At 39.5% G+C, this 25,646-nt stretch overlaps 1 protein-coding gene across 3 annotated transcripts in view; it reads left to right on the top strand.

Moving 5' to 3' along the window:
• The window catches only part of wdr27 (WD repeat domain 27), a 575,337-nt gene that overhangs the window by 42,433 nt on the left and 507,258 nt on the right, over positions 1 to 25,646 (top strand). For all 3 annotated transcript variants that reach the window (XM_063056491.1, XM_063056490.1, XM_063056492.1), the window contains exons 10-16: positions 947 to 1,050; positions 3,697 to 3,761; positions 5,441 to 5,565; positions 7,110 to 7,186; positions 18,986 to 19,058; positions 19,812 to 19,889; positions 21,676 to 21,782. In XM_063056491.1, the coding sequence (XP_062912561.1) occupies positions 947 to 1,050; positions 3,697 to 3,761; positions 5,441 to 5,565; positions 7,110 to 7,186; positions 18,986 to 19,058; positions 19,812 to 19,889; positions 21,676 to 21,782 (629 nt within the window). The remainder of the gene's footprint in view (positions 1 to 946; positions 1,051 to 3,696; positions 3,762 to 5,440; positions 5,566 to 7,109; positions 7,187 to 18,985; positions 19,059 to 19,811; positions 19,890 to 21,675; positions 21,783 to 25,646) is intronic.

Below are 25,646 nucleotides of genomic sequence, written 5' to 3'. Positions count from 1 at the left end.
TCAGCATGGCAGTTCATTTTTCCCTTCACTGATGTTGTCTGACATGCTCAATATTTTCAACATTTTCTATATAATTTCAGATTTCCTCCATCAGTTCATTTTTGTGGTAATGTAAAACTATTGTCTGAGGCAGTGAAATAAATGTTCATTGTATAGAAGTTGTTTGAGATGTTGACTCTTTTCAGCAATGTAGAGGATGAGGAGTAAAATATCTATATATATATAAAAGTTCATCAAAACCTACAGTGAAATGTGTTGTTTGCATCAAATCAAATCAGCGAGGATTATACTGGGCAGCCTGCCAGTGTAGCCATGCTTCCAGCAGCAAAATAGCTCACTCACTGTAACCATACATCTTTGGAGTGTGGGAGGAAACCAGAAAACCTGGAGGAAACTCGCGCAGTCATGTGAAGAACATACAAACTCTTTACAGATAGCAGCAGGAATAAAACCCCGATCTTACAACCAGTCCTGTAAAACGCTGTACTAACTTTTATGCTACTGTGCCGTCCCATTAGCCTGATTTGTCATCAAGGCATACAGTACACAAGCAGGACTTTTGACCCACTGAAACGATGTCAATTGTCAAGGACACATTTACACTAAACCTATTTTACTCTCCCCATATTGCCCTCAGATTCTATCACTCTCTTCCACACTATAAGATGTGCAGTTTACAGTTAACCTAGGTGAGGTGAACAAGAAGTATGTGCAAATTCCACACAGATAGCACCTTGGGTTAGAATTGAAGCAGAAGCTCTCCTAATTGTGCCACCCTAAATTAATATCACTGTTTTACCACAGCCTCAGTGAAATAGGACTAATTGTGTAGATCTTTCAAAGACAGAGTATAACCTTCTCTGTAGTTCTATCATCATGTGTTTTAGCTGTTTTTCACCTTGCAGATTTTTGGATTGTTTATATTAATAGTTTAATTTTGTTTCAGTGTTACTCCAAGAAATTCCAGCAGCCTGTGGGTAGGGACGATATGTGGCATATTCAATATTAATCTTGCTACTGGAGAACTTGATGCTGCTGTACAATTGGAAGGTAATTCAGTGCAGCTTACTTATGCCATTTACTAACAAAGAAGCTTGATAGCTTTACAGATGGCTTTGCGGCAAACTTTGTGGATAGCTTTGTGGCTTACTTGTGCCATTCACTAAAGAAAGAGGCGTGATAGCTGTGGCAAGCTTTGCAGGTGATACAAAGAGAGATAGGAGGGTGGGGTAGCATTGAGGAAGTTGTTCCTGAATCACTGCGTGTGTGCCTTTAGGCTTCTGTATCTCCTACCTGATGGTAACTGTGAGAAAAGGGTATGCCCTGGGTGCTGGAGGCCCTTAATAATGGACACTGCCTTTCTGAGACACCACTCCCTAAAGATGTCCTGGGTACTTGGTAGGCTAATGCCCAAGATGGAGCTGACTAGATTTACAACCTTCTGCAGCTTCTTTTGGTTCTGTTCAGTAGCCCCTCCATACCAGACAGTGATGCAGTCTGTCAGAATGCTCTCCATGGTACAACTACAGAAGTTTTTGAGTGTATTTGTTGACATGCCAAATCTCTTCAAACTCTGAATAAAGTATAGCTGATGTCTTGCCTTCTTTATGACTACATCAATATGTTGGGACCAGGTTAGATCCTCAGAGATCTTTCTGCCCAGGAACTTGAAGCTGCTCACTCTCTCCACTCCTGATCCCTCTGAGGATTGGTATGTGTTCCTTCGTCTTACCCTTCCTGAAGTCCACAATCAGCTCTTTTGTCTTGCTGACGTTGAGTGCCAGGTTGTTGCTGTGACACCACTCCACTAGTTGGCATATCTCACTCCTGTACGCCCTCTCGTCACCACTTGAGATTCTACCAATAGTAGTTGTATCGTCAGCAAATTTGTAGATGGTATTTGAGCTATGCCTAGCCACACAGTCACGTGTATACAGAGAGTAGAGTAGTGGGCTAAGCCCACACCCCTGAGGTGCGCCAGTGTTGATCATCAGCGAGGAGGATATGTTATCACCAATCCGCACAGACTGTGGTCTTCCGGTTAGGAAATCGAGGATCCAATTGCAGAGGGAGGTACAGAGGCCCAGGTTCTGCAACTTCTCAATCAGGATTGTGGGAATGATGGTATTACATGCTGAGCTATAGTCGATGAACAGCATCCTGATGTTGGTGTTTGTGTTGTCTAGGTGGTCTAAAACCGAGTGGAGAGCCATTAAGATTGCATCTGCCGTTGACCTATTGTGGTGATAGGCAAATTGCAATGGGTCCAGGTCCTTGCTGAGGCAGAGTTCAGTCCAGTCATAACCAACCTCTCAAAGCATTTCATCACTGTCGATGTGAGTGCTACCAGGTGATAGTCATTAAGGCAGCCCACATTATTCTTCTTTGGCACTCGCATAATTGTTGTCTTTTTGAAGCAAGTGGGAACTTCTGCCCTTAGCAGTGAGAGGTTGAAAATGGCCCCTTGTTTAAGAATGTATGTGCTAACATTGCAGTGAGCCCAGAGGAGATTTCTGAGAATGATCCTGGGAATGAAAGGATTAACGTATGTGGAGTGTTTGATGGCTCTGGGCCTGTACTTGCTGGATTTTAGAAAAATGGTGTGGGGGCGATCTCATTAAAACTTAAAGACCTAGACAGAGTGGATGTGGAGAGTATTTTCCTACAGTGAGGGAGTCTCGGACCACAGAGCACAGCCTCAAAATAGAAAAATGTCCCTTTAGAACAGAAATAGGTATGAATTTCTTTAGCTAGAGGATGACGAATCTGTGGAATTCATCTCCACAGATGCCTGTGGAAGCCAGATTATTATATATATTTAAAGCAGTGGCTAATACGTTCTTGATTTGTAAGGACGTCAAAGGCTATGGGGAAATAGGTTTGAGAGGGATTGGTGGAGTAGATTCTGTTGGCCTAATGGCCTAATTCTGCTCTGGTGATATATTCAAACATAGAGTATGGGTGTTGATTATAAGCAAATGTGCCTGTCGAATAGATTAGTGAGGAGCGATTCCTCATCCAACCCCCTTTCTGTGTTGGTAGTCTCATCATCCAGCTTGTGCCCAAACTTTCGTACTTGGGACTACTGGGCCATCCTTGGTTATGGATGTAATAGTCACTTTACCTTGAATAGACCCCATGTTCCTATCAGTCTTCGGTATTCGTGTTAACTGATGTACATCATAGAGAAGAAATAACTTATCATTTCAGGGATGGCTGTCAAACTTGACGTTTTGCTGATGCCATGAAACTTGGTAAAATCTGCAGTTAATAATGATGACTCATCAGACCTCTCATTCTATATGTACAACCCTGCTCCGAATCAACCCTCACTCCCCCCTCTCCCTCCAACACTATCTGCTAGGTCTGTCTTACAAATACAGTACATCATACCATATCTATATATAGACTGGGAAACTGGGCAAATGTATATGTGACACTTGCATCATTTTTTTTTGACTGGTCTAAGGGACTCTTCTCCCAATTTTGTCACCGTAAGTAATGGATTTGCCAGAATAGGTGGCCACATCACCACCTTGCTGCACCAGTTATTGTGATTCTATGTTAATTTTGTAAGGATTAACCAAACCAATTTTAATTAAGTAACACATTAAATATTTTTGTTTCATTTCACAGTACTTTGAATGATTAAAGATACTCAAGTTTAGTTGAATAATGAAATAAAATATATTTCAGATCACCTTGGGTTAAGCATTCGGACAGCTGGATCTTATGCAATAGGAATTAGAAGCACTGACAAGGTAACTTAAAACTTGCTGTACTCGGATGAGCAATTTGAGTTTTATGTTGAGCAAGTTCTAAATACTTTGTGAATAATAAATATCTATTAATTAACCTATATTACTATTGAAGGTAAGTATTATATCTGTGTACGTCAACTGAATATTGGATTATGGAATAATGGATTCTGACTTTTCTCTATGATTTTTCTATCTCTACCCATGACAACAAGAGTGTTGCTCATCTGATCTCTTCACTCTTGGACCTGTATATCCTCCAACTGAATGATTTGAGGCTTGGGGAATGCACAGAGGAGTCTGAAATATGTGGGGAAAGGGTTGGAAAGTCAGAGCGAATCAACATTGAGATTACTGGGGCAAGGGTCAACTTGTAACACTGAACAAATTAGCAGGTAACAGTGAAGAGAGTAATATCTTTGCTGGGGTGAGTTTGGTGGCCAGGGATGAGGTCAGTGGGATGGGATAATTGATATGTAGTGAGTATAATTGGTGGTTGGTTGGATTTGATTGGCAGATTAAGTAGGGAGGTAGGTTTAGTAGGAGCTACAGACTTGATGGTGCAGTGATGGTTAAACAGTATCAATGGGAAAATGGGATCAAATTTCCCTTTAAGCACGGGTGCTCGAAAAACAGATGCAGTATTGACCCACTTCAGGTTAAAGTCTTTTTTCAAGTCTATAGAACTAGTTCTTCCAACCTTGTGAATTTTTATTATATTTGAAAATAATCTCTTTGTAGAGGTAAAATTGATTTCTCATTTTTGAAAACAGCAAGATAGATTTTCAGGTTGGAGGAACAACACCTTATATTCCGCCTGGGTAGCCTCCAACCTGATGGCATGAACGTTGACTTCTCTAACTTCCGTTAATGCGCCACCTCCCCCTCATACCCTATCCGTTATTTATTTATATACACACATTCTTTTACTCTCTCTCCTTTTTCTCCCTCTGTCCCTCTCACTATACCTCTTGCCCATCCTCTGAGTTTTTCCCCCCTCCCCCTTTGCTTTCTCCCTAGGCCTCCTGTCCCATGATCTTCTCATATCCCTTTTGCCAATCAACTGTCCAACCCTTGGCTCCATCCCTCCCCCTCCTGTCTTCTATCATTTCGGATCTCCCCCTCCCTCTTCCACTTTGAAATCTCTTACTAGCTCTTCTTTCAGTTAGTCCTGATGAAGGGTCTTGGCCTGAAGCGTTGACTGTACCTCTTCCAATAGATGCTGCCCGGCCTGCTGCGTTCACCAGCAACTTTTATGTGTGTTGCAAGATAGATTTTCTGTTTTAATTATGTTGGGGACAAATGAAAGAATATATTCTCTGAATTATCCCTTCTCACTTGGTTTCATTCATTCAGCTTTTTTACTGGAGGGGAAATCTGGATTTAGAATTTTTTTACACTGTGAAACCTGCACAATAATAACATTAAGTAGTTTCACCCTCTTGAGGCTGATAGAGTCCACCAGACAGTTTTGGTTGTAAAAGAGGTGGCAGTATCTCTTCAAAAACATTTGATTTTCTGTTTCTCCCCAGTTTTTTGAATTGATAAAATTTTAATGATAAAAATTCCTGACATTTCTGCAAGAGATAAAACTTACTTTAAGGGAAACTGTTTATTAGCATTTTTGTACATGCATTAATTTTGAAAATTTATTGGGATTTAATGTGTTTTACTCCCAACAGATTTTCTGCCTTCTTTCTTCTATGTTTGGAAAGCATATTGTTCTGCTGGAAATTGATTTACATGAGCTTGCAAGAAAGTGTCTGCAGTCTAAAAACCAAGGGGAAGCACTCTGTGTTATTGCCAGGTAAAATCGCCCCTTCTGCATATTTTAGAAGGATCTTGTCAATATAGCCTGCAACATTTATGTATCACTAATCAATATGTTTCTCCATGGGAGAAGTACACCAAAATACAACCTAACTGTAGAACAAAACATTAAGTACAATTGCATCAGCAAGCTAAAGATATGATATATTTACATAGCATTCAAAATCATGAGCAAACAATCCAAATGAAGCACTTGCATTAATTTTGAAAACCTTTGTCTGCAAAGTTCGTCTTGTTGGGGGTATACTAGAAACGATAGAATGTGCCCAAATTCTTGCCATTTGGATGATTTGCAGCAAGCCCAAGGGTATACTAAAAATCTTCAGTTCGCCAACTTCAAAAAGTTATGATTTTCCTCATGCATCAAACCCACCACTGTTTGCATTCTCAGCATCCTAAAGCATTGAGGGAATCAGTGGCTGTTGCACTCCAAAAGCCTGGAGCTACCCCTTATTTTCCTGGTCTTGCTGCTAAATGCATCGCCTTGCCAGGGAAAGGGTCTATTCTGGATTGGGTGGGTGAATATCCTAGCCCTTGAGCAGGAAGTGCTAAAGATGCTCATGTTGGATGGAAGTAATATACTTCAGGCTGATTTTGGACTTGGGAAATCAGTATTTTTCAACAACCAGGAAGGATATAGCTAATATTAAAGGGCTGAAAGAAATTTGGTTCCTTGGGTTATAGCCAGGGATGATAAATGGGGATAAGCTCCCACTACTTGCTCCCAATGGCGTGCATCTCAAATAGCCTCTGACAACCAAGTCCATCTCCTGGCTTTCACATGTGGTTTAGCTGCTAAGCCTAGTGGAACCGTTTCTACTGACAGGAGAAGGGGCAAAGGCAGATCACTGGTGCCTTAAAGCCAGATGGGGCTCATCAGCTGTGGCTGGTAGCCCAACTAGGAGTAGAAAAACTCTGATCTCAGACCTCTGCTGCCTTGTGGCTATATCCTGTCATGGGTGAGGCTTCGGCAGTAAACCCTGAGGAAAAATCCAGAGCTGAAGTCCCGAACACAGTCCTAAGTTGACTTCAAAGCTGACTGACAACTCCAGTGACACTGCTGGTGCCAAACTGTATCAGTCTCTGCTATTCTTTGGATTCATCAGCTGCCTGGAGAGGGGAGTGTGCTATATGGGCAACAGCTTGCTCTCCATATCGTACTGCTGAGGCTTGCATGTCACATAGACAGCTGGGACGCAACATCCATAGCTGATGCCAACCAGTGGAGAGCCTTTGAAAAAAGATTTAACATTTAAATTGCTAACTAACAAGGCTTATTAAGCCTCTTCAATTTGTTTCTTATCATTCCCCTATCAATCATGGATATTGTTTTATTAACAACTTTTAAAATTAGCTCTTAATTCTATTGCCTTATTTCTCCATTTTCCTTTACAGCTTTATTTAATTTGGCTTTCATCTTTTGCTTCTTCCAATATATTGTTATTTTGATCTTTACTCATATGATGATATGATCCAAAAATCATGATTGGTGGCTTGTATTGATTGAGAATCTTCTTTCAGGGCTCCTTTGCTGCCCACCTCCCTTTTAAACTGTGATGCAAAGCAGAAAGAGAAGTCAGCTGTTCCATCAAAGATGGGTAAGTGCTTTGTTTCTGTATGCCCAGTACGTGAAGAGAAGCACAGTGGTTATTCTGAATTAGGGCTGCTGAATAAATCCATTATGGGTGATAGGCATAAGGTGAAAAATATTCTGAATCTTATGTGATTTCTCAGTTGATCGGTAGTTCAGATTGTGCACAACTTGTTTTGTGAGGTTAATGCTGCGCTGTATTTGATATTTATTTTATTTTGTGCTGTATTGGCCTCCCTTACGTGGCAGGATTATCTCAAGTTTGTCCAACTTTCAATCCCATGATATCAGGTGGGTGGACATTTCATCACCAGATTCATGCCTGCTTCATTCCTGTGTATATCGGTGAATTTTAGTACTTGGGTTAGTGTGTATACTGAATATCTCTGGTGCTGAATTCATCAATTTAATATCTTGTCCATTGTACATGCAGAATGACTTCAAGTAGGAGCAGAATTAGGCTTTTTGGCCCATCAGGTCTACTCTGCCATTTGATTATGACTGCTTTATTGTCCCTTTCAACCCCTTCCCCTGCCTTCTCTCTGTAACCTTTGACACCTTTACTAATCAAGAACCTATCAACTCCTGTTTTAAATATATCCACTGACTTGGCCTCCGTAGGCGTCTGTGGCAATGAATTCCACAGATTCCTCTAGCCTCTGGCTAAAGAAATTCCTCTGTTCTAAAGGGATGTCCATCTATTCTGGAGATTGAAATTTTAAACAAAATTATAGCGAATAAAAAGTAAACTGGAGGCAATTTGGTCAATTTCATTTTCAGGTTAGCTCTCTTTAGTATTTACATCTGATTGAGTAATACCTTTGCCAACTTTTGAGCAGCCAGAAAAACAATACAGAAAATCTGATGGAATGTAAGGCAGATTATTGTGATAGATCACATTCATAGTTTATGAAAGTAATGGTGTAGCCATTTGTTGAAATGTTCTGTGCATTTAAGTTTATTAGATATTAAGCTGAACATCAGGAACTAGAGGCAGCATTAATGACTTTACAGGCAACTACAATAGCTTTGTAGTAGCTGGGTTTCTGAGTGCCAGTTTTCTGTAACTGAGACCCTTTGTGGCGGCCCTTGAGAGTTCGCTGTCAAAAGCTGTACATATTCTCATTCATCATGTTTCAGACATTACTATTTTTGTCATTGTTTGCACTGATAGTTTGGCTGGTATTAAAAATTGCTGACTTTGGCAGATGCAAGTTTAAAAAAAAAGTTACAAGAGAGGAAATAGCAAGTTGAAACCAAGTTCTTTAATTCAACAAACTAGTTTGCATGTTAGATACGTAAGTACTGCGTGTCACAAACTATATGGAGGCTGCAGAGTAAAACTGAGTAATTTATGTAAATACTCTTGGTACTATTAATTTTGTCTTGTACATACCTTACAAGAATGCCACGGATGGCTGTGGAGGCCATGTTTTTATTTTTTAAATATAGTAGTTGGTCTACACGAAAGCCATATACAATCAGCCCAGAATTAATAATCATAACATAAATGAATAAATGTAAAGGAAATAATACTAAAAATACTGTATATAGCATTAATATGTAAGCTAACATAGTGCGAGAGTCTTTGGCTAATCAGTTGAAGACTAACTATACTAAATTTCAAACTAATCAGATTTATAATCAAAAAGATCAACTGATATTTGATCAAGCTGAGATTAATTGATCATTTTTTGACTTTTATTCCTCCTTATATCAATCAGAGTCTCCACGAGACTCTAAACATATGTATGACTTTTTAGATAACCTAGATTTCCCTAAGATTTCACATGATATATCTTCTATGTTAGACACTTCCTTTACCACTGACGAGATTAAGAATGTTATTTTTTCTATGAACCCGGGGAAAGCTCCCGGTCCTGATGGGTTTACCGTGGAATTTTATAAATTTTTTGCACCCTCATTAATCCCTTGGTTATTCAGGGTTCTGGAGGCCTCATTAAAACTTGGTAAACTTCCCGAATCCTTTTACAGAGCATCGATCTCTTTAATATTAAAGAAGGATAAAGATCCTGCTCAATGTGCATCTTATAGACCAATATCCTTATTAAATGTTGACTCTAAAATTTTTTCTAAATTATTAGCAAACAGATTAGAAAAAGCACTCCCTTATATTATTTCGGAAGACCATACGGGTTTTATTAAAGATAGTTACTCTTTTTATAATATTCGTACACTGTTAAACATTGTTTATATCCTGTCACAAAATGATCTTGAATGCGTCATTTCCTTAGACGCTGTAAAAGCCTTCGACAGAGTCGAATGGCCTTACTTATTTAAGATGCTTGAAATGTTTAATTTCAGCCCGAAATTTATATCCTGGATCAAACTGTTATATCATTCTCCTATGGCCTCAGTTTGTACTAACTCTTTAAACTCACCTTTTTTTCCTCTTTTTTGAGATACCAGACAAGGTTGTCCTCTTAGTCCTTTATTATTTGATATTGCATTAGAACCTCTTGCAATTGCTATTCGAGAATCTCCAAATATTATTGGTATAACTCGTGGTTTAAAGTCTCATAAAGTATCACTTTATGCTGATGACTTACTTTTATATATTTCTAATCCTCAAAAATCTATTCCTGCTGCTTTAAATTTATTAGCAGAATTTAGTCTTTTTTCAAGTTATAAGTTAAACCTCAGCAAGAGTGAACTTTCCCCGATTAATAAGCAAGTTCCCTTATATCAGAACCTCCCGTTTAAATTGGTTAATAACCATTTTTCATATCTTGGGATTAAAATTACCTGTAAACATAAGGATTTATTTAAGACTAATTTCCTACCCTTAATTGATCACATTACTCAATTTTCATTTAAACGGTCTCCATTTTATTTAACTTTGATTGGTCGTATTAATACTGTTAAGATGTTTATTCTGCCAAAATTTTGATAATGTATTTCAGGCACTACCAATTTTTGTTCCAAAATCCTTTTTTGACAAAGTTGACTCTAAAATTTCTTCATTTATTTGGCAAAATAAAAACCCGATATTGGGTAGAATACATCTACAGAAAGCTAAGAGAGATGGAGGTTTGGCATTACCTAACTTTAGATTCTGTTATTGGGCAATTAATATTCAACCCATGAAATTTTGGCTACTTGACCAAGATACACTATCCATTCCTAAATGGGTAGTATTGGAATTACAATCTGCTCAAGGTTACGCACTTGGCTCCATTTTAGGTTCCTCTCTTCCTTTTAATTTGAAACGCCACAAACAGATTTGTAACCCGATAGTTAAATATACCCTATGTATTTGGTTTCAATTCCGAAAATTTTTCGATCTTAATCAATTTGGGCTTGCGGTTCTTATTTTAGGCAACATATTCTTTCCCCCCTCTTCCACGGACCATCCCTTTCAAATTTGGAAGACTAATGGTATATCATGGTTTTTAGATTTGTTTTCAGATGGCTCCCTTATGTCTTTTGAACAATTATCTAACAAATATAACTTAGCAAGAATACATTTTTTTAGATATCTCCAAGTTAGAAATTTCCTAAGTACTATACTTTCTTCCTTTCCGCCGTTACCTCCTACATATATTTTAGATACTATAATTAACCTTAACCCATGTCAGAAAGGTGTAACGGCTATTACTTATAATATTCTCATGAAACTTAGGAAAGCTCCATTCGATAAGATTAGGTCAGATTGGGAAAAGGAATTGGGCTTTATTATCTCGACGGATGACTGGGCGCATAGTTTACAACTAGTCAATACTTCCTCTATTTGTTCCAAACATTCCCTAATTCAATTTAAAGTTGTTCATAGAGCACATATGTCTAAAGATAAGTTAGCTCATTTTTATTCTCATATTAACCCTCTTTGTGACAGATGTCATTGGGGGATAGCTTCCTTAACTCATATGTTTTGGTCCTGTCCTACTTTGGAAACTTTTTGGAAAGACATTTTTAATATTATTTCAAAAGTATTGAATATAGATATTTTTCCCCATCCTATTACTGCTATCTTTGGATTGCCTAAAATTTCCAGTAATCTTTCCCCTTCAGCCCGTAGAATGATTGCATTTCTTACTTTAATGGCGAAAAGATGTATTTTACAACATTGGAAGGAGATTAATGCCCCAACTACGTTCTTTTGGTTTTCTCAGATGATACTATGTTTAAATTTGGAGAAAATCAGAAGTAATCTTTATGATACTTCAGTTAAATTTGAACAGACCTGGAGATCTTTTATTCAACATTTTCATTTAATGTAATTTTTTTTCCTCTTTCCCCATATTTACATTCCCTTCTTGCTTTTTAACTGTTTTTAATGGAGGTCGGATTTGAGGATGTGATTGTTTTAAGTTGTTTCAGTATACTTGATACCTAGTTAGCCCATTACTTTGTCTTGCTTTTTAGATTAGTTGCACGGTGGGTTTTTTTTTTGGGTTTTTCCTTCTCTTTATTGATATGTATGGAAAATTAGTGTACTATTATATTACCTTATTATTTTATATCTAAACTGCACTGTTTATACTAACATTTTTGTGTATTAATATCTCTTGTAAATTTATATTGCAACAGTGTATTAGTGTTTACACGGTTTACCTTTTGTGTACTAATTCAATAAAAAGATTTAAAAAGAAAGAACATAGTGCGAGAGTCTAGGACCAGAGGGCAGACCTTTAAAATAGGAGGGTATCCCTTTAGAACAGAGATGAGGAGGAATTTCTTTAACTGGGGGTGGTGAATCTGCGGAATTCATTGATGGCTGTGGAGGCCAAGTCATTGGGTATATTTGAAGTGGAAGTTGATAGCTTCTGGCTTAGTGAGGGTGTCAAAGGTTATGAGGAGAAGGCAGGAGAATGGTGTTGAGAGGGATAGTAAATCAGCCATGATCAGTGGGGAGTAGCCTGGTTGGCAATGTTTCCTCTAACTTGTGCGCACACGCGCATCTTTTGTTACCAGCACACAAAGGAAATTAAACTGAACACAAAAGGTTGTCACCCTCTACCTCATTGGCATGTTAAGTATATTTCACAATCATACACAATCACATTTCCATTTCTGGTTTCTGATGCGGATGGTGTTGACAACATTGAATTTGTCAATGATTTGTCTGCAGATTTTAGAACTGTTTTTATTGAATAAGTTATTGATTCACTATGTTAAGTTCCAAAGAAGCAAAGGGCGTGAAGTGCAAAAAAACCACTAGTTCATTTAAAACGGAATGACTTAAAAAACAGTAGAAACTGCTGCACCAGAAGTTCATGAGGTCAGCGACGTGCAGCTACGAGAAATAATTATGTAGAATACAGAAACTGGAGTTACCGGCATGTATTGTTGTGATGCAAAAGTTGCTGGAGGATTTGCTCATGAGAAGAAGTAGAATGATATTTGAAAACTTGACTTTTTAAATGATCATTTAGCAAGCAAATCATATATGGACCATGTGCAAAAGCTCTCACGAGAAAATCCTTCAATACCTGCTACAGGTCTGCTATGTATGTTTTGTGAGAGTTCAGATGAGCAAGAGCGAAAATGGTCAAACCCAAAAGGAGATGGCAGTTATATATAGGCCTCCCAACAGTAGCTGGGATGTGGACCACAGATTACAACAGGAAATAGAATAGTTGTGTCAAAAGGGCAATGTTATGATGGTCATGGGAGATTTTAACATGCAGGTCGAAATGGAAAAATCAGTTTTTTTTTGATTAGGTGCAATCGTGAACAATAGCCAGATCAGAAATGCTGATCAAGTCAGCTAGTTCCCAAAGAGAACTCTGTTAGGCCAATCAGATGGTTCACGGCTGCTCAGTGATAACAGGCACAAGGGTCGCTAGCCCCTGTACCCCAGAAACACACTTGAACAGTGCGGCGGAGGTATGTGCTATGCATGACCTGATCTGAAAGCATCATGTTGACTCATAACAGATCGTGTTCACGGTGGAACAGCTTAGTCAAGGATGGGGTGATCATCACAGATGGGCAAATTATACCTCTACTGCCCCGGTAATGGATCTCAAGAGGCTGAGTTTGTTGAATGCCTATGAGATGGCTTTTTAGAGCAGTTTGTTGTTGAGTCTACTAGGGGATCAGCTATTCTAGATTGGATGTTACGTACTGAACAAGAGGTGATTAAGGAGCTGAAGGTAAAAGAACCCTTAGGAGGCAGTGATCACAATATGATTGAGTTCGACTTGAAATTTGATAGGGAGAAACTAAAGTCTGACATAGCAGAATTTCAGTGGAGTAAAGGAAATTACAGTGGTATGAGAAAGGAGATGGCCAAAGTAAATTGGAAGGAGATGCTGGCAAGGATGACAGCAAAACAGCAATGGCATGAGTTTCTGGGAAAAATGAGGAAGGTGCAGGATAGATGTACTCCAAAAATGAAGAAATACTCAAATGCCAAAATAGTACAACCATGGCTGACAAGAGAAAGCAAAGCTAATGTAAAAGCAGAAGAGAGGGCATACGACAAGGCAAAAATTAGTGGGAAAATAGAGGAATGGGAAGCTTTTAAAATCTGCAGAGAGCAACTAAAACGAATCATTGGGAGGGAAAAGATGAAATGTGAAAGCAAGTTAGCAAACAATATCAAGGTGGTAGTAAAAGCTTTTTTAAGTATGTAAAGAGTAAAAGAGATTTGAGAGTGGATGTAGGACTGCTAGAAAATGAGGCCGTGAGAAATAATCATGGGCAACAAGAAGATGGGAGATGAACTAAATAAGTATTTTGCATCAGTCTTCACTGTGGAAGGCCGTAGCATTGTCCCAGATGTTGAAGGGTGTGATGGAAGAGAAGTGAGTATAGGTACTATTATAAGAGAGAAGGTTCTCAAAAAACTGAAAGACCTAAGGGTACATAAGTCACCTGGACCAGATGAATTGCACCTTGGGTTCTGAAAGAGGTAGCGGTAGAGATTGTGGAGGTATTAGTAATGATCTTTCAAAAATCTTTCAAAGTATTGAGGAAGGCAGCAGAATGGAAATTATAAACCAGTTAGCCTGACCTCAGTGGTTGGAAAGATGTTGGAGTCAATTGTTGGATGAGGTTATGGAGTACTTAGTGACACAAGACAAGGTAGGACAAAGTCAGCATGGTTTCTTTAAGGGAAAATCTTGCCTGATGAGCCTGTTAGAATTCTCTGAATTTACAAATAGGATAGATCAAGGGGATGCAGTGTATATTTGGACTTTCAGAAGGCCTTTGACAAGGTGCCACACATGAAGCTGCTTACCAAGTTAAGAGCCCATGGTATTAAAGGAAAGTTACTAGCATGGTTTGAGCAATGGCTGTTTGGTAGGAGGCAGCAAGTGGGAATAAAAGGATTCTTTTCTGGTTGGTTGCCAGTGACTAGTGGTGTTCTGCAAGGGTCGGTGTTGGGACCACTTCTTTTTATGCTCTATATCAATGATTTAGATGATGAAATAGATGACTTTGTTGCCAGGTTTGCAAATAATGCTAAGATTGGTGGAGGGGCATGTAGTGTTGAGGAAACAGGTAGGCTGCAGAAGGACTTAGACAGGTTAGGAGAATGGGTAAGAAAGTGACAAGTTAAATCAAGCAACAGGGCTTCGCTTCCAGATGAGCACAATGCCTTAAAGCTTGCTTGGACTGTTAAAACATGAATGAAACATCACAAACTCCATCAGCCCCCAGTCTCTGAGGATGATGTGCGAGCAGCCTTCAGGAGGGTGAACCCATAAAAAACATCCATCCCGAATGAGGTACCTGGCCAAGTACTAAAGACCTGTGCTGATGTATTGGCTGAAGTGTTCACTGAGATCTTTGACATCTTGCTTCAGCAGACTGAAGTACCTATGTACTTTAAGCAGGTTTCAGTTATACCAGTGCCTAAGAAGGTAGTGATAACCTCCCTCAATGACTATCGCCCAGTAGCACTTACATCCACTGTGATTAAGTGTTTTGAGAAGTTGGTGATGAAACATATCAGCTCCTCCCTGAGAAGCAACTTGGATCTGCTTCAATTTACCTAGAGCAGCAGCAGGTCCATAGAAGATGCCATCTCATTGGCTCTTCGCTGAACCCTGGAACATCCAGACAGCAAAGCCACATATATCAGGATACTCTTTATTGACTACAGTTCGGCAACCTATGCCATCATCTTTTCAAAACTAATCAATAAGCTTCAAGACCTTGGTCTCAATATCTCCTTGTGTAGTTGGACCCTCAATTGCAGACCACAGTCGGTTGAGATTATCAACAACATCTCCACGATCTCCAACCATACAGGTGCATCACAAGGCTGTGCGCTTAGCCCTCTGCTCTACTCACCTTACCCTTATGATGTCTGACTGTAACTCTAAATCTTCCATGGTCTGATCCAGGGAGGGCTGTATATGCTGTTGATCATATCATGTTGGTTCCATTTGAAGCTGAAGGGTCACGAGGCATTCACCAATTCTGCAAGAGCAGTTGCTGAGAAGCTTGACTAGCTCGCTCTTGGTGGTAAAGTTTACTCTATGAAGTCACTGCCCCTCTTCTGGTTTGTCTTTCCAAAAGATCTTGAACTGGGAATTGTCTGTCAATGTAACAGTAAGAGAATGTAAAATATTGCTGTATGGTGACATATGGTAATTCATCATAACAACTTGCTCTGTAAGACTAATGTAGAGGGCTGTTATAAAATAAATCGATTTCTGTGAACCATACTCAAAGTTTAAAGTAAATTTATTATAAAAATATGTATATGTCACCATATACTATCCTGAGGTTGTTTTTCTTGCAGGCATTCACAGTAGAACAAAGAAATACAATAGAATCAGTTAAAAACTACACACAAAAACTGAAAACCAACCAATGTGCAAGATAAGACAATCTGTGCAAATACAAATAGATAAACAAACAATACTCAGAATACGAGTGAGTAGAGTCTTTGAAAGTGAGTCCATAGGTTAGAAACATAGAAAACCTACAGCACAATACAGGCCCTTTGGCCCACAAAGCTGTGCAGAACATGTCCTTACCTTAGAAATTATCTAGGGTTACCCATAGCTCTCTATTTTCCTAAGCTCCATGTACCTATCCAGGTGACTCTTAAAAGACCCCATCATATCTGTCTCCACCACCGTCGCTGGCAGCCCGTTCCATGCACTCACTACTCTCTGCATAAAAAACTTACCCCTGCATCTCCTGTGTACCTACTTCCAAGCAACACATGCAAAATGGTAGGTGGAATTCAACAGGCCAGGCAGCATCCATGGAAAAGAGTAAACTGTTCACTCTTTTGCATAGATGCAGGCTGGCCTGCTGAGTTCCTCCAGTATTTTGTGTGTGTTGCTTTGGATTTCTGGCATCTGTGGATTTTCTAGTCTCCATAGGTTGTGGAATCTGTTCAGAGTTGAGGTGAGTGAAGTTATCCATGCTAGTTAAAGGGTAATAGCTATTACTGAACCTGGCGGTGTGGGACCTATTTGCTATATAGATGCCTCCATAGCTTTAATAGCAGACTTTACAAATGACATATTGCCTTTCTAATGTTCAATGTAAATCTGGGCAGTAAAAGTCATGAAGTCCTATCACACAGGAGAAGGCCCTTCAACCCTACAGTATCCATGCTTCATTCCATTAACACCAATCCCATTTTACCTTGCATTCCTATCAGTCCTGAATTCTCCTGTCACAGATCTGCACCAGGTACAGTTTATGGCAGCCAATTAGCCTCCAATCCAATACATCTCTGGCTTGTGGAAGTGAACTGGAGTGACCAGGAGAGAGACACATTGCCACATGGAATATGCAGGCTCCATATAGAAGCACCCTAGTGATCAGGAGCTGTGAGGCAGCAGCACTGTGTTGCTCCAGTACTGTTTCATAATGTTGCAGCTTTGCACAATTACACATTATAACATTTTTATATTATTGTAAAATAATGTTAAAATTTGTATCGCTGACCTCTGTAACTGTAGTGATTAGCATAATGCTGTTACAGTGCCAGTAAAACAGGTTCAATTCTGCCACTGTCTGTCAGGAGTATGCACGTTCTTCCCATGATGTATGGGTTTCCTACAAGTGTTCTGGATTCCTCCCACATTCCAATTACATATGGGTTAGTAGGTTAATTAGTCACACACGTGTAATAGGGCAGTATGGGCTGATTGGGCCCTGTTACCCTGCTGTATCTCGAAATAAAAAGTAAATAAAATCTTAAAATGCTAATGTGCAGGAGAAGATTCCACAACATATTTATGAGAATATGATTTATTTAATATAGTGCAATCTGTATTGATATATTATTTTATTAGCAGATTGGTTAATGACAGCACTGTATTAAATGGAGGGGGCAGGCCACCTGAAATAGCAAGCAGCAGATGGTGTTAATTTTCTTGGAAAATAGAATGTTAAGAGTGAAGCAAACTGAAACTATAGCAACTTCCAATAAGAGCAGAGCAATTTCTCCAGACAAATGTAGTAAGTGGAGCATAAAGACATATCATACTACTACGGAAGGTCCCATACCACCAGGTTCAGAAACAATTACTACCCTGCAACCATCAGACTCCTGAAACAGTGTGGATAACTTCACTCACCTCAACTCTGATCTGATTCCAAAACCTACTGACTCACTTACAGGAACTTTTTACAACTCACGTTCTCAGTATTAATTTTTATCTGTACAGTTTGCCATCTTTTATACATCGGTTGATTGGTTGTTTATGTGTAGTTTTTCATTGCTTTTATTGTATGTCTTTGTTCTACAATGACTGCCTGCAAGAAAATGAATCTCAGAGTAGTATATGGTGACCTATAGGTACTTTGATAAATTTACTTTGACTATAAATTGATCAGCCAAGGCTATTTGGAAACCAGTCTTTCAATTCAAGATGGTGCTGGTGAAGACCAGTGACTGGCAGTAAACAAAACAAAGAATACAACTAAGTACTTTATTAGTAACATTTCTTCTTGTAAAATTTGTGGTAAATGATCACCACAAACAATAGAGAAGCAAGCGAAGGCAAGGTCAAATAATGCAGGTAGGAGGTGAGGTCAAGGAATATTTGAGGCAAAGTTGAGGTGGAGTGGAGCAAATAGAGGAGAGGCAGACTCGAGGGCCTGTCCATCTAAACTGAGAACGAGATTTGTTTGATCTAGGCCGATTTAGGAAGGTCAGGTACGGGCCGAAATGTGGCAGCAGGGTCTAGGCCCAAAGTGTGTCGATGTGACAGGGCTCGGGCCCCAGTATGAAGAACGACCCGATGTTTGGACAATTTAAATGCTGGGCCAGATGGACTGAAACAAGATGTCAGGACCAAAAGGTGAGTGTTGGTCCAGTTCTGTTCGCAGCTCTGTGATGTTTACTCAGCTGTGGGCTGCTCCAGCTCCGTGTCTACGGATTCACTCTTATTCTGAATGCTATTTGCTTAATTTTATTGTTTGCATGATTTGTTTTTGTCTCTCTCTGCACATTGAAGGTTTGATGGACTTTTAGTGGGTTCTATGGGTTTCTTTGTTTTGTGGTTGCCAATAAAGAGACGAATCTCAAGGATGTATAATGTATACATACTTTGATAATAAATGTACTTCGAACTTTGAATCTTAATTAATGACAGAATTAATCATCTCCACTCTTAGCGGTAGGAGCATCGCCACTGTATACAGCATTCCACTTATCTGAACCTTGAATGATATGGATATTTACTTACTAAGTGCCAAGAACAGTTACTTGCTAAACTAGATATCTTTTTTTTTGATTTACGCTTAATGAAAATAGCAGTGTTCCTTATCAATTCTGTGGATTTGAAAGCTGATGATTGTGTTTGAGCATTTTATAAAATGTAATAGTTCTTTCTTTTTTGAAATCCTGAACCTGTAGTCAGCAGTGTCAAAGACAAGCCAGTGGTGTTTCATACCAAAGTAAAGTCTTCTGGCTACACCTCAGCACCAAGGTAAGCACCAATGTTGATATTTATTTGAAAACCTGACCTGAGTTTAATCAAGAATCTCATTTTAAGCTTTTCCACTTTTACAGAATACTTTGCTTGTGGCAGAAGGTTTGCTGGCCCCATTGTTGTTCTCTAACACTTAGTGAGGTTACTTTGTGTAGTAGGGAATCCAGTTGGAATTTGAGCAACGATCTCTGTATCATCTGTTGCTTTTTTCATAATCCTTTCTAGAATATCTAACCTAGCCATTAGAAACATTATTCTGCCAAATGTGTCACACATTCTTAAAAAAAAACACTAAGAGGAGTGTAAGTGGTTCAATATGCAGCAAAATGACCCAGGAGAAACTCTTAATTCAACTCAAGATACTATTAATGTGGAATATTATAATAGTCACTGTCTACAAATTTCCTTTGCACCTCAGATAGTTGACATACTCACTATATTTCACCGATCTGCTCTTATCCTGGGCTTAGATACAACTTAGATCCTTCAGCAATCTCTGAAACTGGTGCTGTCTTTTGGTTGCTCCCAGACTAGTCTCATTTCAGGAATATGGACCTTCAGCACCAAACAGTTACATACTAATTCCTACTGCTGTTTGTACACGAAAACATTTGTTACCTGAGAACTTCGTCCCACTGGGACCATCTATCAAAATCAAATTATTGAATAATTAGTTTAAAAGCTCAATTTCTATATTCAAGAAATGTTTCATTGTGATTATCTCTCATGTCTGTGTTAATGATATTGCAGCATCAACATGTTCACACCAAAGTTAAATCCTCCAAAACATGCCAGCTCTGCCCTGAAGGGGAAAAATAACAGTCTCAAGTAAGAAACACATTTTTCAAGAATTTATATGTTAGAACTTAGTTGGCAAAAACTGTCATGCTGTTCTAAAAAAAATACTGTTTTATTCATCTATTTTCAACCATCTCTTTAAGTATCCTACAGGGAATATATCAGTATGGAAATTTAGTATTATGTAAATAAAAATATTTACGTGTATTCACATTTCTTAAGGAAACTAAAAGGATAATATTCCTAATGAAAAAGTAAATTCTGCTGCTGCATCAGACATACCGCGTGATTCTTGTAGGTTGATTCTCAATTCTTGAAGGCCTGTGATCAGTGGGGTGCCATAGATGTCAGTGTTGGGATCTTTGTTATTCATTATTTACGTAAATGTGTACTGATGCTTCTAAATTAGCAGTCTTGTTGCGAGTAAAGTGGGTTAGAATGAATGACAAAGAGATCTTGATCAGTTAGGAAGATGAGCTGAGGAATGGTAATTGGATGTAAGTGCATTTTGGACATTCAGTCTTGGGCATGATCGATACACTGAGTGGCAGGGTATTGTTGAGTGATGTGGAACAGAGGGACTGAAGAGTAAAGGTACACAGGTTGCTGAAAGCAGTTACACAACTCAACAGAGTGGTGAAGAAGGCACTGACGAAGTGATTGAGTCCTGACGAAGGGTTCCGGCCTGAAACATTGACTGATCGTTTCGAGGGATGCTGCCTGACCTGCTGAGTTCCTCCATCGTGTTGTGAGTAAGGCATTTAGCATGCTGGCCTTCAGCAGTCAGGCCACTGAGTTTAGGAGTTGGGACATTTACATTGCAGTTAAACAAGGTGTTGGTGAGATAGCACTTGGAGTATTATGTACAGTTTTGGTCACCCTATTAAAGGAAAGACATCGTCAAGCTAGAGTGGGTGCAGATGAGTTTTATCAAGATGCTGATTGGGCTAGAGGGCCTGAGTTATTGGGTAGAGGTTGGTCAAGCTGGATCTTTGTTGCATGGAATGTAGGAAAATGAGAGGTTATCTCATAGAAATTTATAAAGTCATGAGGGGCAAGGATAAGGTGGATGATTATGGTCTTTTCCCCAGAGTTGGGGAGCTCAAAACTCGAGGACACATATGCAAGTTAGGAGGAGAGAGATTTAAAAGCGAAATGAGAGGTAACAACTCTGCACAGAGGGTACTGAGTACACAGAATGAGCTGTCAAGTTGAGTGGCTAAGGTGAGTATAGTTGCAACATTTAAGAGGCATATAGACAGATACTGAGAAGGGAAGAACTTGGAAGGTTATGGATTGAACACTGGCAGCTGGTGGTGGGTAGGATGCTGTGGTTGTCGTGGAGCAGTTGGGCTGGCAGACATGTTTCCATGCTGTAGGACTCTGTGGCATGAATTATGATAACTGAAGACGTGGAGTCTGCAGAATGCCACTTCAAAAACATGGGTGACGTTCAATGCTTTTTTGCTGCCATGCACAAGGGGGGTGTGAATGTATTTGTAGATAGAAGTGCAAACAGGCGGTTTTGGTGCACAAAATTGAACAGAGAATTATTTAAAGACAACTTCTGCTATTATGTTTGGTTTTCTTGTTCATACTGAATTTAACTCCTATGCTTTAGTGTTACTTTGGGAGAGAAGTGGTGCTTTTGTTGTTTTTGTCTAATAAGAACAAGAGTATGTTTAATGTTTTGACAATGTTCTTGTTTCAATTAAAGATTTATTTCTGAGTGATAGTACTTGTGACGGTCGACACAACAATGTGGGCTGAAGGGCCTTACTGTGCTGTAATGTTCTATGTCTATGATTTGCTTAAGGGGAATTACCAAAGAATACCCACTGGACAGTCTGGCACCGAGCAAGCTTATTGCACGAGTTGATGTTTCAAACCAGCCAACACCTGTTTGCTGCATCCAGTACTCAGGTAAGACATTTGATTGGATTGGTGATAAATATTTTCTAAAGGCTCTCAATTAAATATTTTCTAAACAGAAATGACTTGCAGCATATTGGTTGACTCTTAAGAGCTTCTGTGAAATAAGTTTTGATTTTCTGAATTTTAAACTCATGGATGTCTGAGTGTAGGAAGTGGGAGGGGGAATGTTGCATGAGTTTATTACTAAGGTGGAAAGTGTGTGGAAAGGATCACAAGGATGTAATTGGGAGCTGGATGTTACTGAGTTACAAGGAGAGGCTGTATATAGTTGAAACATAGGAGGCTGATGGGTGACCTTATGGAGGTATATAAAATCATGAGGACAGATGGTCACGGTCTTTCTTCCCAAGGTAGGGGAGTGTAAAACCAGAGAACATAGAATTAAGGAGGTGTGGTGGGGGGGGGGGGTAAGATTTAAATGGGACCTGAGTGGCAATCTTTTCCCGGAGGGTAATGGATATATTGTACAAGCTGTCAGAGAAAGGAGTGGAGGGAGGTACAATTACTACTTTCAAAAGATATTTAGGAAACGTTTTCAGGGGTATGGGACTAGCTCAGGTATACATCTTGGTCAGCATGAATGAACTGGGTATAAGAGCCTGTTTCTGTACCGTGCCTCGACTTTATTTTTGTTCGGATTGAGCCACATCCATTTTTTTTGCCAGGCTCAAACTGGAAGCTTTACCCACCATGTTTGCAAGAAACCAGAATTACTTGTGATTGACACTGAATACTGAACAATGTACACTCAGACACACTCTCTGGTGAAAGCTAATCAACCTTTTATATCTGCAGTACTTTCTGATCAGAAGTTGGTTCCAGCATTTTCTTTTATTTTAGGTTTACAGCAATGTCTGTTTTTTGTGTCTTGCAGTTCCAGCATTTCTTACCCTGCTTTTCTCTGTCCTCACCTGTCTCCTTCAACTCTCATCTGCTTCACACAACTGATCTGTATTTAAGGAATTTTCACCATCTAATCTCAGCGAACAGCAATCTTTTTGTTTGGTGTCATTCAGTCTCGCATGGTTTCCATCCAGTCACGAGCAACCCCTTACTTCTCTCCATCTTTCCTTTTCTCTGCAACTTATTTCTAAATTTCTGATGGAAGTCAATCTTGCACTCAATGTCAGTAAGAGCAAAGAACTGATTGTAGACTTCAGAAAGGGTAAGATGAGGGAATACATACCAGTCTTCACAGAGGGATCAGAAGTGGAAAGAGTGAGCAATTTCAAGTTCCTGGATATCAGCATCTCTAAGAATCCAACATATTGATGTATTTGCAAAGGATGATACATAATTCAGACAGCGCCTGTATTTCATTAAAAGCTTGAGGAGATTTGGTGTATCACCAAAACTACTTGCAAATTTCTGCAGATGTACCGTCTGGCAAGGGGGATGCAGGGCGACTGCACAGGGGAGAAGTAAGCTACAGAGAGTTATAAAATTAGTTATCTCCATCATGGGTACTAGCCTCTGTAGTATCCAAGACATCTTCAAGGAGCGATGTCTCAAGAAGATGGCGTCCATCATTCAGGATCCTCATCACTCATGTCATGCCTTGTGCTCATTGCTACCATCAGGATGCAGGTTCAGAAGTCTGAAGGCACACATTCAATGATTTGAGAATGATTCAGGAAATCTTATTCCCCTCTGCCATCTGATTTCTGAATGGACATAGAATGCATGAACAATACCTTGTTACTTTTTTATTTCCAATTTTTGCACGATTTATTTAATGTGTGTGTGTGTGTGTGTGTGTGTGTGTGTGTGTGTGTGTGTTGTCACGTACCCCGTGATGGGAATAAAGAACCAGCAGAGATGGAAAACACTTTGGAGTCCAGTATTGCTACAAACTAATAATATTTATTAGTAACTACGCAATACAGTAATATAAATGTAGATAAATCAAACAGGTTAGCAATGATTATACATATAAGTAAGTATGGAAATATATGTATGAAAAACCAAGCTTCCTTAAGTCTAGGGGTAAAATGATACAGTCTTTCGATGATGAGTAAAGTTCAGTTCAGTTCAGTTCGTGGTATTGAGTTGAGTAGTGATGGAGAGAGGGAGAGATTTGAGCCTTCAGGTGAGCTGATGCCGTCAATCTTCTCGTTGTCCTTCGAAATCCTTTAAGAGTATCTGACTGTGACTTTAACAAAGGGGACCGGTTTTCTGTGGTGGAGCTATCACCCAGGCGAGGGTGGACACATGGACAACTCCCCACCAGTCAACCCCTTTCCTTTTCACTGCAAGAGCGACTGATCGATCTGCCTGATCGATCCTCCAAAAACCCACTTTTTCTGCGGGCGCAGCAAAGCTCATTCAGTGTCCAAAACGTGTCTCAGGTCTATCATCTGACCTTCTATTTTATCTTCCCGTGCTGAGCATCAACTGTCACTCAAATAACTCCTCCTTCCTTTGTCTGCGTAAGAAATACACTAGCATGCCATGTCCTTGAAGAAAGTGTAAACAACCTGTGAGCAGTCTTCATCTCTCTCTCTCTCTTTTAAAACAAGTTGTTGGTGTTAAATGACTCTCTCTTTTCAAAAGCACAGTTAATCGGGGTAAATGAGCACAGTTCATAGGGGTAATTCAGGACCCCGTCACAGTGTATATATATCAGAAATTCATTTTTTGTACTATTTGTACTATTTTTGTATTGTAATATGTTGCTTTTGACAGCATTAAGTTAGATAAGTCGCCGGGACCAGATGAGATATACCCCAGGCTACTGAAGGAAGTGAGAGAGGAGATTGCTGAGCCTCTGGTGATAATCTTTGCATCATCAATAAGGACAGAGAAGTACCAGAGGATTGGAAGGTTGCAAATGGTGTTCCCTTGTTCAAGAAAGGGAGTAGAAATAACCCAGGAAATTATAGACCAACAAGTCTTACTTCAGTGGTGGGCAAGTTGTTGGAGAAAATCCTGAGAGGCAGGATTTATGAGCAATTGGAGATACATAATCTGATTAGGAATAGTCAGCAAGGCTTTGTCAAGGGCAGGCTGTGCCTTACGAACCGGATTGAATTCTCTGAGGATGTAACAAAACACATTGAAGGTAGTGTATATAGATTTCAGTAAGGAATTTGATAAAGTTTCCCATGTGAGGCTTATTCAGAAAGTAAGGAGGCATGGGATCCACGGGGACCTTGCTTTGTGGTTCCAGAATTGGCTTCCCAGGCGAAGGCAAAGGGTGGTTGTAGATGGTTTGTATTTTGCATGGAGGATGGTGACCAGTGTTGTTCCACAGGGATCTGTTGTGGGACCTGTTATGTACCCTGTAACGGGTTAAAGAACCAGCAGAAATGGAAAACACCTGGAGTCTGGTATTGCTGTTATCTAAAGCTACTTTATTAATACCTATGCAATACAGTAATATAAAAATCAGATAAATCAAGCAGGTTAGCAAAGTTCATGCATATATAAGTGTGGAAATATATATAGACCCAGGCTTCTTCAAGCTTAGGAGGTAAATGGATACAGTCTTGCGATGATGGGTAAATGAAGTCAGTTCAGTTCGTGTTATTGAATTGAGTAGGGTTTGAGAGAGAGAGGTGTGCCGATGCTGTCGATCCTCCGTTGTCCTCCGAGATCCTTAAAAGTCACCGAATGTGACCACAAAAAGGAGACCGTCTTCTGTGGTAAAGTTATCAACCCAGGCAAGGGTTGGACACCCTGATAACTTCCCACCGGTCACCCCTTTTCCACACTGCGAGAGCCACTGATCGATTCTCCTGATCGATCCTCCAAAAACCCACCTTCCTGTGGGCACACAAAGCTCATCCAGTGTCCAAAACCATGTGTTTCTCCTAACAACCAGCTGATCTTGTATTTATCCAAACATGCTGA

Source organism: Mobula hypostoma, chromosome 8 (assembly GCF_963921235.1).
Source record: "Mobula hypostoma chromosome 8, sMobHyp1.1, whole genome shotgun sequence".
Lineage (NCBI taxonomy): Eukaryota > Metazoa > Chordata > Chondrichthyes > Myliobatiformes > Myliobatidae > Mobula > Mobula hypostoma.
Note: the sequence above shows the minus strand (reverse complement) of the source record. Positions and strands in the feature narration are given on the sequence as shown.